Source organism: Drosophila miranda (assembly GCF_003369915.1).
Source record: "Drosophila miranda strain MSH22 chromosome Y unlocalized genomic scaffold, D.miranda_PacBio2.1 Contig_Y2_pilon, whole genome shotgun sequence".
NCBI lineage: Eukaryota > Metazoa > Arthropoda > Insecta > Diptera > Drosophilidae > Drosophila > Drosophila miranda.
The window spans coordinates 32,216,570-32,230,666 of record NW_022881614.1 but is presented as its reverse complement, the minus strand read 5'-3'; the positions used below and the strand labels follow the sequence as shown (position 1 = coordinate 32,230,666).

Below are 14,097 nucleotides of genomic sequence, written 5' to 3'. Positions count from 1 at the left end.
TATCAGCTCCCTGAGCGGAACTTGCCCGGCAATGACTAACGCGGCTTCGTCTGAGATGGTCCGGAACGAGCACGCGATCCTAATGGCGCACAGTCTGTACGTTGCCTCCACTCCTCGCATGTAGCTCCTCACCTTCGCGGCTTCTGCCCACACCGGTGCAGCGTAGAGCACCTGCGACGTCACGACGCTCGTCAGCAGTTTCCTCGTTGACTGCTTTGGCCCTCTGGTGTTTAGCAGCATCCATTTTGGGCCGCCAGCTCCAGCCCCGCGGCGGCTAGCCACGCCTCGACGGCTTGTATGGCGACGTTGGTAAGTTCCTCCACTGCGGCAAGTTCCTTCGCTACCGCCACTATTGCGACGTCGTCAGCGAAACCCACCAGGTTAGTGTTGGCTGGCATCGGGAGGCGTAGGACCCCGTCGTACATGGCGTTCCAGAGCAGAGGTCCGAAAACGGAGCCCTGCGGGACTCCGGCTGAGACTTCGTATGCCCTAGAGCCCTGACATGTGTCCATTGTCAGCACCCTATTGCTGAAATAGCTGCGCGCTATATTCAGTAGGTAGCCCGGGATGTTGAAGGACCTCAGTGCCTCCAGCGTCCGGGTCCAGTCGGCCGAGTTGAAGGCGTTCCTTATGTCCAGTGTCACCACCAGACAATAGGACTTGGTTCCGCCTCTCCACCTAGTCCCAGCAATGGCTTCCTCCGCCGTTTGTACGACCCTCAAGATGGCGTCCAGCGCCCTTTCCTGAACCCGTATTGGTTCTGGGAGAGACCGCCTGCTGCTTCGATGGCTGCGCTCAGCCTCGCACCGATCACCCTTTCGAAGACTTTTCCCATGGAGTCCAGAAGGCAGATGGGCCTGTAGGAAGAGGCCACCCCTGGCGGCTTGCCCGTATGTATGTGGATGCAAATATTTTAATTTATTGCCAACAAACATTTCGCCATTAAGCAAACATAATTAGCCAAAGATACTCGTATTCCCTTATTCCCACCCGGATCTGCTTTGGTGTTTGTCTAGCTTATGAGGAATTATGGCGCATTTCTGCGTCTCTCCGCCTTCCTGCATTAGTATTATCATATATATTACAACATCCACAGCAGCAGCACACACACACACTCTTACAAATGGCCTGTCAAAATTATAAAAGATGGAAGCCATTCATTTACACACTCACACAAAGACAGAGTGCGGGACCTTCCTTTCAGATTTTCCGAGTAATTCCCTTTGATTTCCATAAATTTTGAAATAACAAAGTCTTTAACTTTGCCGCATGCTCGCTACACAAAATCAATATCTAAATTTGATTAGAAAAAGAGTAAATTCGCAATAATGATGATTCGAGAAGCAAAGTTGAGCGCCTCGAAATTGAAGCATTTGGAGCATGAGATGGGAAAAGTTTTTGCTATCCCAGGCTCAAAATATTAGCGAGAAACTTTCCACATGTAATTGCTAAGCAAATTGAACTTGGAATCTGGTCGTAGATTTCATTAAGAGCTGGCCGCCAACCCATAGCCATGGCCATTGTCATTCCCATTATTGTTATCCCTCTGGTCAAGTGACGGCAATTAACATTTAGCATAATGAAGTCCGGCATCAGCTTACTGTCAGCTGTCGATTGCACAAAGGGCGGAACTGGACTGGACTGGACTGGACTGGACTGGACTGGACAGGACAGGACAGGCACTTCATCACTCAGTGTTTAATGAGTGCACTTTGCACACACTTTCGCCGCACACTGTATCACTCACTCGATGCTCCCCTTCTTTTGCAGCGGACATAAAGCTCTTGGCGCGAAAACTTTCCCATTTTGATCCACTGACACTTAAGGTTACGCTCAAGGATGTCGTCTGTTATTTATCACTGCTCGAAGCTGGGCGGCCGGAGGACAAGCTGGAATGTGAGTGAGACCTTGGTCCCTGCTCTTTCGCCCCGATACTCATTTATTCATTGCGTTGCACTGCATTTCATTTCATTTCATTTCAGTCATGTTCCGGCTGTACGATACGGACAGCAATGGAGTTCTGGACACCGCCGAAATGGACGCCATTGTCAATCAGATGATGGCCGTAGCCGAATACCTCGGCTGGGATGTCAGCGAGCTGCGGCCGGTAAGTTGGCTCTCATTTCCCAGACGTATTGCGCTTTTGATTCCGATTCCGACTACGATTACGATTCCGATTACGATTCCCTGTCATCCGTTTCCTCCATTCCATTGCGATTCGGTTTCCGGACTGAAGAGCCTGAACCTTTTAAATCCGTTTTACATTAAAAATGCATTACCTCAACTGCTGCCGCATTCAATTCACTGGCAATCAACTTACTTGAACATCACCCGCTCCGCTCCTTGTCCATCCACCAGTGCGATAAGCTCTTTTGTGGTCACGATTTACAAAACCCGCTCCTCAATGGCCCAATCCACTCGATAAAACTTTTTCAATTACTTACCAACATTTTCAGCTGCAACAGCACCGAAACAAAAGCAACAAACCCCTTGAAATTAATTTCCTTTTATTGTTGGACATTCAACTTTGTGTTGCCCCCGACTCGGTTTCCATTTCAACCGCAAATTTGTGGAGATGCCACAACTGACAGCACATAGGCGACTTAATAGTTTTGCCCCCGACATCAGCAACAGCAACAGCAACAGCCACAACAACAGCAACAGCAACAGTAAAGGGAACACGCTCTAAGCCGCGAAAGCCAGGAAAAACAGCAAGAATATGCGAAGAAAAAAGCTGAGGGAGAATTGCGACCGCAAAGAAAGTCAAAGCGCCACAAAACTTAATTAACAAACTACCCCTCTATGGCCGAATGAATCCAGCACAATTCCCCATTCCCCCCGTTTCCCGGTTTTTGCTGCCGTTCCTTTGGGTACGGTACTCGTCCTCGTTCTCGTAGTCCCAGACTAGGGCGAACCGTTGAAGTTCCAGTCTCGTTTCCATCATGACTTCCCGACTGGGCTGCCGAAACATACTTTAAATTCTAAGCAGGCACAGAAAATATTTTAATCAAAATATTTTTGCTTGCTTCAACCGGGCGAAGGGCGTAGGGCAAGTTGGGATCAGCCCTTTCCCCATACTATCGGGGGCTTTTTTGCGTCAGGGCCACAAAATAATCAAAGCACTTAATGAGTTGCATAATTCTGAAATTCATTTCCGGGCTGAATATGAAACAGCAAATGGACTCGGAGGTGGAATACATTTCTGTATAAGAGTCGGCCAACCTCCCCAGAATATTTCATGGTACAAGGCTACGAAATCGATCCGACAAGGCTCCTCTGCTTAGCGAATCTATTTTCCGGAGTTTCCTTTCCTTTTGCTTTGGAGAAGCACACTTTAATTTCATCTCCCACTTGGGATCTTTTATATTTTATTTGAAAATTAGCTTATTCAGCTTCCACTTTAAGAGTCACTGCAATCCGGACCATCCTCTGTTCTCTACTTACAGATACTGCAAGATATGATGGTTGAAATTGACTACGACGCCGATGGCACCGTTTCCCTGGATGAGTGGCAGCGCGGTGGCATGACAACCATTCTACTCCTCGTGCTCCTAGGTGGGTAATCTGCCAGCTGCTACTCCCAAGTGATCTGCTCCCTCACATCCTTCTCCTTCTCCTCTGATCCCTACTCCTGATCTGTGACTGGTTGGCTGCTGCCGTAATAATCAAGTCATTTGCAGAGCTGCCAGCGTTCACAAAAAAATAAGAGAAGATAAAAACATCCTCCGTCACTCGAGCCTCGTACTCCGTTGCACGCTCATGCAAAGTGACAACTTTTCAACCTCTCTTTCTTTGTGTCTCTGTCTCCATTCCGATGCAGGTGTCGACAGCACAACACTCAAGGAGGACGGCATTCACGTGTGGCGCTTGAAGCACTTCAGCAAGCCGGCTTACTGCAACCTGTGCCTCAATATGCTGGTGGGCCTGGGAAAGAAGGGCCTCTGCTGTGTGTGTAAGTATCCCTCCCTCCGTTACTGTTTTCAATCTGCCATGAGGAAATTGTCTGCTCCAGTGCAGAATGTCTATCGACAACATACCCGGGCTCCATCTGATAGCTTGTGCGTTTCAAATGGCACTCAACCATTTGAAGATTAGAGACCGTTTTGCATAAATTTGATTCAGAATGGTCCGACTGACCCTGACAGTCCGCGACTGTCCATTGGTCTCAGAGCAGCCGCAGGCCGTCTGTTGGGGATAAAGTTTTGAATTCCTACAGATAAACAGATGAAACTTTACAGCTTTAACATTGCACTCGTTCGCGGGAACTTTGAACAAAGGGCTAGTATTGGTAGAAAAACAAAAACTTTATTTAAAATATTCCCAAACAAACCTGCAACATCAGAGCCACATATCAAACTGCTTTGACTGGTGCTGGTGGCACTCTCCAGTTAACCAACAGAAATTGTGCTTTTAGCTATTCCGTTGATGGAATTTACACTCTCTCCCAACAGTGTGCAAATACACGGTCCACGAGCGATGCGTGCAGCAAGCCCCAGCTTCCTGCATCAACACATACGTGAAGTCGAAAAAGCCTAAGTGCGGCGGGGACCTGCTGCACCACTGGGTGGAGGGCAACTGCTACGGACGCTGCTCGAAGTGCCGCAAGCGCATTAAGGCCTACCACGGGATCACAGGCCTCACCTGCCGCTGGTGCCACATGATGGTGAGTACGGACCCGCGTAGATTGAGTTTGCTTTCGAGTGCCCTTTGACTTTGGTGCTCCTACCGCCTAGGATAGAGATATTGCATTTAGAGTGCGTGCCAAATGAAAACTAATCGGATTTGTGTGGGGCGGAACAGGAGTAAATCAGGGCTAAACAAGTTACCGTGGCCCTAACACGAGAGTGCCTGCATTGTTCTGGGATTCCGAGATAGAAAAAACTAAAAATTCAAATTATTTTGATCAACACGGCAGCCTTTGCCACAGCACTCTGTCTTTCTTTATGAAAGCTGTGATTCCAGCTACGAAAAGGACCCATACACAGACCCGTACGCCACAATACGCCATATCCAGCGAGGGAACCACATCCAGCAGCTACACACATGAGCTGGCAGCTTCGTTATGGCAGGCAAATTGTCACGTCTCGAGCAAATTGTTCTACTGCTTCTGCTGCATGCCACACTCTTGCCACACGCTCTATGGGAGCGGTGTACTACCAACTATGTTCTGTGTCTTTGACATGTACAGCGGAGAAAATGCAGAATTTGTTAGTTCCACAGCGACGGAAACAGGAACAGGACCGGCAAGAACAGCAGGAACAGCAGCCCAAACGAATGCCAGGAAACTTCCTCCTCAGATGCTGCTGCATCTGCAAATTCTTCGTAAGCCAAACAGTTGCCAAACAGTCTGACAGCCAATATCTAAGAATTTTATAGGGATTCATGGGTAGAGATACGTGTGATGTGCTTAAAGTCATCTCGTCTAAGAAGTTTGTCTACAATTTAGTGAAATCGGGTGAGCTGAGCCAAAGAAGTGATAACCTTTTGAGTTATTTTGTGGATACAATTGAGCTTAAGGATTAAAAGTTTCAATAGAAACTCCAAATCGATCTTCTGTATGGATGATTTGATTCTCGAATGCAATCATTTGAAAAGTTCCCTAAGCGCAGAAAGGCAGCGAAAAGTCCAGTAAGTCCAGTAAAAAGGCAACTCCTAAATTGCTGTCTGAAAATTGGCATTTGGCAATAGAAATCCGCGCTAAATCTCATTCGGGCCGAAATTACCCATTTTTTCGTTGGTTCGCGCTAACAAACTTTTAATCGGATTCATTAGGGAAAAATGAACACTTAAGAGCAGCCACACTCCCTCACTCGCCCACTCCATTCCACTTGGCCAGCAATGAAGTGGAAATTGAATTTAAGAGCTTACCATTTCCGTCCGCGACACTCTTACTCTTCGTCCTTCGTCCTAGGCTCTGGATTTTTTCGCCATTTTAAGGCTATTTTGCACTTTGGCTAATTTGATTTTTGTCCATCCACTTTTTCATTCGCTCTCCGGCAGCCCCACAACCGCTGCGCCTCGTCGGTGAAGAAGGAATGCACACTGGGGGAGAACGCGGAGCTGGTTGTACCGCCCACGGCCATCTGCCCGGCCGTACTGGATCGTCAGCGCTCCGTCAATCAGGCGCACAAGGTAAGAAGATGCTGGATTTTCCACGGATTCCCCATGAGAGATCATACAGAGAAATTGGCTTACATTGAAACACCAAAAATTGGCTACTAATCCATAACCCATCGAAATTTGCATTCCCCCTTAAAATTGCACAAATTAATTGGAGCTGCTGCTGCGTCCCTTGCCTTGCCTGTCCCGCCTTCTGTTGTTTTATAAATTGCAATCGTAACCAGAAATCCCAAATGCATCACCACCAGGCCACGCATTTTCAAATTACGCCGCCGGACGAGCTAAGTTGCCCTCTCCTGGTGTTCGTCAATCCCAAGAGTGGCGGCCGGCAGGGGGATCGCATCCTGCGGAAATTCCAGTACATGCTCAACTCCCGCCAGGTGTACGACCTGTCCAAGGGTGGACCCAAAGAGGGTGCGTATCCGGTCGGAAGTGATCTATCTGATGCTGATTTTTCGCCGTTTCTCGTTGCCAGGCCTCACGCTCTTCAAGGATCTGCCCAACTTCAAAGTCATCTGCTGCGGCGGCGATGGCACCGTGGGCTGGGTGCTCGAGGCCATGGGTGAGTAGTGCAAGCATCTGGGGTCGTCTGGCATGGGTTATCAATGCCCCATCCTCCTGCAGATTCCATCGAGCTGGCCACTCAACCTGCCATCGGCGTCATTCCGTTGGGAACGGGCAACGACCTGGCCCGCTGCCTGTGCTGGGGCGGCGGCTACGAGGGCGAGAAGATCCCCAAGCTGGTAGATAAGATCAAGCGTGCCACCACCGTGATGCTGGATCGCTGGAGCATCGAAGTGACCAACACACCGGCAACGGACGAGCTCCGACCCAAGGTAAGCTTAGATCTCCCACCCACATCCAGAGGGAGAGCTGCTGCCGCTGAAGGATGGTTGTAAATCGATCCGCAAATTCCCAGAAGTATGCGCAAACCGCACATATGTATCGGAGGCATGTGGGAGGCTACTCGCGTGGGCAGACCAGAGAATCCAATTATTGACCACAAAGCGCTTACCACGCACACCTAACCGCAAGGATTCGATTGGGTTTGCTATTCCCAAAACGATTACGCAAACTAATTTCGTCCTGGTCGAAGGGCGTGAAGAGTGGGCGTTGGCCTTGTCCTGGTCCTGGTCAAATGCTGACGCTGCCAGCCTTTAACATGTTTTGTGAGCGTGGGGGTGGCCCTTCGAGAGCTGGGGAAATTGGTTGTGGCGTGGTTTTGCCTGCCGAATGTTAACTGAAGTTTTCCCCATCCGATTTCCCGTAGGTGACGCTGCACTCGAACATGCAGAAGGTGATTGAGCTGTCGCAAAGTGTTGTGGTTGACAAATCGCTGATCGAACGCTTCGAGGAGATTCAGGAGATTGAGCGCCAGAGCAGCAGCAGCAGCACCGGCAACATCGTTGGCAAGCAGCCAACGGCGTCCACATCTGCCACATCGATTATGATGGCAACAGCCACCGAGTTCCGGCTGGAGGAGGAGGAGCAGAAGTACCATCAGCAGCAGCGGCAGCAGGATGGAGGTGGAGACAGCACCACCGCCACAATGAAAACGACAACCACCAAGAGCATTTCAATTTCCACGTTCGAATCGAAGAGCATGAGGACAACATTGAGGGGCACGCTGAGCAGCAGGAGCAGCAGTAGCAACACCAGCAGCGGTGGAAATGTACAGCCACAGCCATCCATGGAAGGGGAGCCGGATGCTGAGGGGGATGCGTATGGCGCGGCGGTGCCCGGTGCTGGAGATGCAGCTGGAGATGAAGCGGAAACCCTGCAAATGCCAGCCAGAAGGAGAGATGAAACAGAAATGCAATCACTCGAGACGTTGCTGCTGCAACACAAGCAGCAACAGCAGAAGCAGCAGCAACAACTTCAACAGGAATTGGCATCGGATGCTGGAGAGGAAGTAGGAACAGCAGCAACATCATTTGGGAATAATCAAAGCGATAATAACAGTCAGCGCAATAAGCAAAACAACATCCTTAAACAGCAAATTACATTGTCATTGGATTTGTCGGACCATGACGACGACAACGAAGAGGAGGAGGACGGCAACTGCAACAGCAACAGCAACAGCACTGGAAATGGCAGAGTGGCCCAGAACCCCAGCACACCGCAAACACCCATCACACCCATCACGCCGACAACACCGAATGCCCCATGCAGCATGCCCCAGAAGCCCATCAAAGTTCAGTCTGACAAGGACTGCACAGTGCCGTATAATATTATCAACAATTATTTCTCCGTCGGCGTGGTAAGTTCCATTTTGTCTGTTGAATGAATCTGTTGCAGCTGCAACTGCAGTTGCTTCCCAGTTGGAGCCATGTGAGGGCGGCGTGTCCAATTGCCATTCCGATTTGCATTTGACACTTGATTGTGCAGCTAGGACCATAGTTGTAGCTCTCCAATTAAAGGACCAGGAAATATGTTTCGAAACGAAAGTTTAGTGTGGCACAAGAAGAGAAAACGCTTAGCATACTCTTCATATTTTTCAATGAGGAGATTTGAACCCTCTGGACGGAGGCTATAGTATTAACAGCAAATATGTATACCGACGGCTCCTTAGCCCGGCTCGCAAAACACAAAAGCGGGAACATACGACAAGGCGCTTCTAAATAATTCATATAAATTGACTTAATCATTTATTCAGCATTCTGGCCAAGAGACCGGATATTTCCGGCTTACTCGAGGATGTCTACTCCTCCACCTTCCCCTCCATCGATGGGCAGCAGTGGAGGGAAAATTTCGAAATCAAACCCAAGAACTAAATGGCAGCAAATGAAACCATAAAGAAAAGGCAAGGCTTTTTGCCATGCAAATTTCCTGGAAATACGCTTCAGTTCCATTCGTATCCAAAGGCCAGAAACGAGTGAAAGGAAAATCAACTCAAACAATGGCGTTCCAATAAAGCGAACGGAAAGGGGCTATGGTTAGAAGGGGCACGGGGCACGGGGTGCGAAAGAATTGCAGAATGTTGAAGAGCGATTGCCATATCCCCCAGAGCACCTGAGCTAGAGCTATGTCTGCCGATTAGTCAAGGAGAGTGTGCCAGCCACGTTGCAACACATTTTGCATGCAAAGTGGCCAGGTGCCGGTGCAATTGCAGATGCCAGCCCAGAGGCAGGTGGCAGCTACAGATACGAATACGAACAGAGCCACAGATAAGAGGAGTCAGAGGCAGACCATAGACAGTAGAAGAGGCAGAGGCAGCATCAGAGCATGCAAATGAGGTGGCAAGAGTTAAGCACACAGTCATCAGCTGCACATTTGCATCATTGATGCCTCGCTGTATTCGAATGCCAATTCTCCTGATAGGGGAGTGAGCAGAGGTTGAGGCAGGTGCCGATCCGGATGAGGTCAATTTGTGCTATTTTTTTGCTCTTATCCAATCGAAAATTCCAATTCCCATGCAACGCAGTAGGCCCCAAAAGGTATGCTATGTTTTCAGCTATTAGATTCTCCTTTGCCGAAAGACCAAGTGCGGAGAATCCCTAGCTCACTGGCTCCCCAAACAAGGAAAACGTTTAAATTAATAGGCAGCCAAGCTGTGGCCAGGTCACAGCCGGAAGAAACTTGTCTCATTATAATTTCCAGCAAGTGTTAAATTAGTGACTGCTCAAGTCAACGGCAAGAACAGCACCGCAAAGTCGAGAAAAAGTAACAAATTGTGCCCCAGGGCCAAACACGCCTCACTCGAACTCCCGCATTCCCGCGCGCCCACACACACTCGCACATTCGCACATACACTCTGGGAAGGCAATAAATAGAAATGAGAAGAAAGAAAAAAGGATAAAAGTTTGCAAAGTTTCCCATCAGGGGGCTGGCCTTTGAATAATTTAGTATGATATGAATGGAATGAAAGGCCACGAATGCTAGGAACAGGAGCAGGAGCAGGAATGAGCATTCCAGAAAATCAGAGATACTCGCCTGCAGTTCGTTTATCAGGGGAGGATTTAAGGCAGCCATAAAGCAACGTTTAATGACAAATTTAGAGCCGGAGAAGACTGTCCTGTCCTTGACCTTTTGTCAAGTGGCGGCTAAGGCTGAAATCCTTTTTGTGCAGACATTTTGCGCTCCCTTGCGCAACTGAAATCAGCCTAATGCTCCCCCACAATTGCGTGCCTTGTCCTGTCCTGTGCTGGCTGTCTCCGTGCCGTGCCGTGCCGTGCCGTGCCGTGAATATCCCACAAAATCCGCACCAAAAACCGAAATAAAAACCCCATCAAACATGTGTGGGTGTTAGTTTATTTATGACTTGATGTGCGTCTGTTTAAACAGTAGGCGTCTACAGCAAACTGTCGGCAATGATGTTATTGCTGGTGCTGTAGTGCCTGTTGGGATCTCACTTGTCAGACCCGACCAGATAGCCCGCTCCCATCACGAAATCCATTTAACACTTAACACTGGTCTAGGAGGAGTGTAGTGTGTCTCTGCCTGTGCCCCACTTAAGTGGCCAAAGTCGCACAGAGGAAGCTTTCCTAGGAGAGTGGAATCACTCCTATACCTTATCCCCCTCATCCTCCTTTCTTGGGGTAATACAGCATGAAAAGTATTTCACGCTGACTCTTTGGTTTAACGTCAAACTATTGACGTTGAGCGCCAACTTGTGCGTTGATGATAAAAGCGGGTAAAAGAACGTTGAAGATGGTGTGGTATGAGGACGAAATGAAGCTGACAGCGTCTGTGAAGCCTGCTGAAACCCCCAGGCACAGACCACACAGCATTGTAATTGTGAGAGCTGCGACTTTGACTTGAGCCCAAGTTTTATGTATCCCGGGCAGAGATAGCGGGCTTGATGTGCATTTTATGGGGCATTATGCTCACCTGCCTGTATATCTTATGAGTAGAAGCGCGTCCCAAAGGCGTTTAGGGGGATTTCAGGGCCCCTGTCTTTGCCGCTAGATATTCCAGTTTGAGTTTACAAATTATTTCATTACCGCCCGCCCTGGAACTCATCTCATTTAGAGCCAATCAAAATTTGTGCCAAACATTGCCGAAGGCGACCCCCAAATGCAAACAAGCTGTCATTGCCTGCTCGCTCGGTCCACCAGCACCCTCTCCTCCTTAGCTCTGGCCTGACTAATAGGTATAGTGCGGTCGAGGCATGCTAATAAGCTGGTGCTGTCACTAAATTAGTTTACCGCCCTGGCCGTGCATGAAGCGGAAAGTGACAGTTTTTGGGGCAGGCTGTGCAAGCTAATTAAAAAGTTTTCGTCGATTTTTCAGCTTGCAGCCTGGCCAGGCAGGCAGACGCGTGCCCGCTCATGTTGACAATTCAATTTGCACTGGAGCGGTAATAAATCTTGTTTGCTGTGAAAGCAACAGACCATAATTGAAAGCCAGGCAGGCTCCGCCAAGGCCCTGAACAGAGAGCCCTGTGTGCTCGTACTCGTACTCGCACTTTGACATGAATAACAAATGGGCCTACCGAAGGTACAACGTGACGTATACGTAACAGGGCGGAAGTCGGACACGCAACGGAATATATGCAATTAAAATACTGAAGCCCTTTGGGGTGCTCTCCGATAGGAGGCAGTCGGGGTGGGCGCGCTGCATCTCCGCGCTTCATCCACCATTTCCCCTTTTGGAGCATGCCTGCTGTTGCGTAAAGTAAACATGCACCTTTTGCACATGAACCTCAGGTCACGGGCACGAAGTATGCCCTCTGACACTTCGGTGAAGCCTGCAACAATCTCTTTTCGAGCTTAAAGTTTCTCAAATACTTATTCGATTTGTGAACCCTGATCCGGCTCCTTTGCATCTTTCCCTTTTCACATAAATTGTTTGCTTTTCTAAGGGAGAAATTATTATCATTTTTCTTGTCAGCTTGTTGCCTTGAGCTGAAATTCGCCAGATTCCTTTGCGTGAGTCTCTAATGGCTGGGACTATGCATCGTCTATGCATTCTAGCTACGTTTGCTACTGTTTGGTCAGGAAATATTTATCTTTTATTGAATACATGGCTCCTGGCTGTCCTCGATGATGCGTCCATCTAATTGGTTCTGTGGAGAGATAGCCAACTTTGCCTGTGCATTTGGAACGTGACCGTGAATGTCGATTCGATGCTGACCTTTTCATCATCAAGTAATTGGCTGAGCCCATTCCAATGTTGATTGTATTTCCACAGGATGCCGCCATCTGCGTCAAGTTTCACTTGGAGAGGGAGAAGAATCCGCACAAATTCAACAGCCGGATGAAGAACAAACTTTGGTACTTCGAATATGCAACGTCTGAGACGTTTGCAGCATCCTGCAAGAATCTCCACGAGAGCATCGAGATTGTGGTGAGTGGGGCGGGAGTATTGGGTGGAATATCCAGGGGGCTGTCCGATTGAATTTTCCTTCTTCTGACTTGTAAATGGATTACCGGAGAAAAAGGAAGTGCATAACCTTCGCTCAATATTTACAGTGCGACGGTGTGGCCTTGGACCTTGCCAACGGGCCCCATCTGCAGGGAGTGGCCCTGCTCAACATCCCCTACACCCACGGCGGCTCCAACCTGTGGGGTGAGCACCTGTCCCAGAAACGGATGCGCAAGAGCGCTGGACCCTTTGGCAAAAGCAAGAAGCTCAAGTCCAGCGACAAGGAGTTCTCGGCCACCAGTTTCAACTCCGTGGATCTTTCGGTGGCTATACAGGGTAAGTGGGCCTATTCGATTCTATTGCTTTGAGTATCTCTAGTGGGTGTCTACTGCAGATATCGGTGATCGCCTGATCGAAGTGATTGGCCTGGAGAACTGTCTGCACATGGGCCAGGTGCGGACGGGTCTGCGCGCCTCCGGTCGCCGTCTGGCGCAGTGCAGTGAGGTCATAATCAAGACCAAAAAGACCTTTCCCATGCAGATCGATGGAGAGCCCTGGATGCAGATGCCCTGCACGGTAAGAGCGGAGGCTGAACAAGATCCAAACTGTATTGACTGTACCTTTCCGCCCTGCTAGATTAAGGTGACCCACAAGAACCAAGTGCCCATGCTGATGGCCGCCAGGTCGGAGAAAGGACGCGGCTTCTTCAATATGCTGTGCAGCTGATTCAGGCGCAGCGCATCGACCGACTTCATGGGCCGACAGGCCGCAGAGTCAGCCGATGAGCTGGATGACGATGAATTTCGGATCGTGACTAGGAGCACCACCGTCCATAACATAGCCTAGCGTACATAGCTTTAGCCCCAGATAGCAACGGCTCGTCTCGATTACTTACTGGTTTACTTAAAATTCTTTCTTTCGATATACAGACATATAGATGTGCTTATGATGTATTGTATTTATATGTCGAGTGAGTTGCAGAGCTTTACTACTAGTCTTAGTACTAGGCTACACTAGTAGCCAAACATACAAAACCAGTCGAATCCATTCCACTCCGATGGGATCCGTGTAAATACTATTTATAGAATGGACCGCCCATCTTTTTGCAGGTGGGGTTCTGATTGCAGTTAAATCTGTTTTCTCATCTGAGTTATTCCCATTCAATAACATTCATGGAATTGAATTTGTTGCAGTCAAAGTTCGTGTTGGCTCCGCATTTTTATACCCGATACTCAAAATGAGTATTGGGGTATATTAGATTTGTGGTAAAAGTGGATGTGTGTAACGTCCAGAAGGAATCGTTTCCGACCCCATAAAGTATATATACGCTTGATCAGCGTCAATAGCCGAGTCGATTGAGCCCTGTCTGTCTGTCCGTCCGTCCGTCTGTCCGTCTGTCCGTCCCCTTCAGCGCCTAGTGCTCAAAGACTATAAGAGCTAGAGCAACGATGTTTTGGATCCAGACTTCTGTGATATGTCACTGCTACAAAAATATTTCAAAACTTCGCCACGCCCACTTCCGCCCCCACAAAGGACGAAAATCTGTGGCATCCACAATTTTAAAGATATGAGAAAACCAAAAACGCAGAGTTGTAGAGAATGACCATATCTTTAAGACTGCGGAATCTGAATTGGATCGTATTATTATTATAGCCAGCATCAAGAAAACAA

The 14,097-nt window shown here is 48.7% G+C and overlaps 1 protein-coding gene across 6 annotated transcripts in view; it reads left to right on the top strand.

Annotated features, from left to right (window-relative positions):
• The window catches only part of LOC117185689 (diacylglycerol kinase 1-like), a 34,555-nt gene extending 21,104 nt beyond the window's left edge, over window positions 1-13,451 (top strand). The window contains exons 6-19 of one of the 6 annotated variants that reach the window (XM_033397895.1): window positions 1,771-1,896; window positions 1,983-2,107; window positions 3,447-3,555; window positions 3,821-3,952; window positions 4,452-4,663; window positions 6,001-6,132; window positions 6,345-6,534; window positions 6,596-6,682; window positions 6,745-6,956; window positions 7,391-8,380; window positions 12,253-12,408; window positions 12,534-12,762; window positions 12,821-13,002; window positions 13,063-13,451. In XM_033397895.1, the coding sequence (XP_033253786.1) occupies window positions 1,771-1,896; window positions 1,983-2,107; window positions 3,447-3,555; window positions 3,821-3,952; window positions 4,452-4,663; window positions 6,001-6,132; window positions 6,345-6,534; window positions 6,596-6,682; window positions 6,745-6,956; window positions 7,391-8,380; window positions 12,253-12,408; window positions 12,534-12,762; window positions 12,821-13,002; window positions 13,063-13,152 (2,972 nt within the window). In that variant the 3' untranslated portion in view covers window positions 13,153-13,451. Of the gene's footprint in view, window positions 1-1,770; window positions 1,897-1,982; window positions 2,108-3,038; window positions 3,242-3,446; window positions 3,556-3,820; window positions 3,953-4,451; window positions 4,664-4,801; window positions 5,323-5,544; window positions 5,629-6,000; window positions 6,133-6,344; window positions 6,535-6,595; window positions 6,683-6,744; window positions 6,957-7,390; window positions 8,381-12,252; window positions 12,409-12,533; window positions 12,763-12,820; window positions 13,003-13,062 lie in introns of those variants that run through there. The other 5 variants (XM_033397896.1, XM_033397897.1, XM_033397898.1 and 2 more) reach the window with 5 other exon arrangements.
• The last annotated feature ends 646 nt before the right edge of the window (window positions 13,452-14,097 follow it).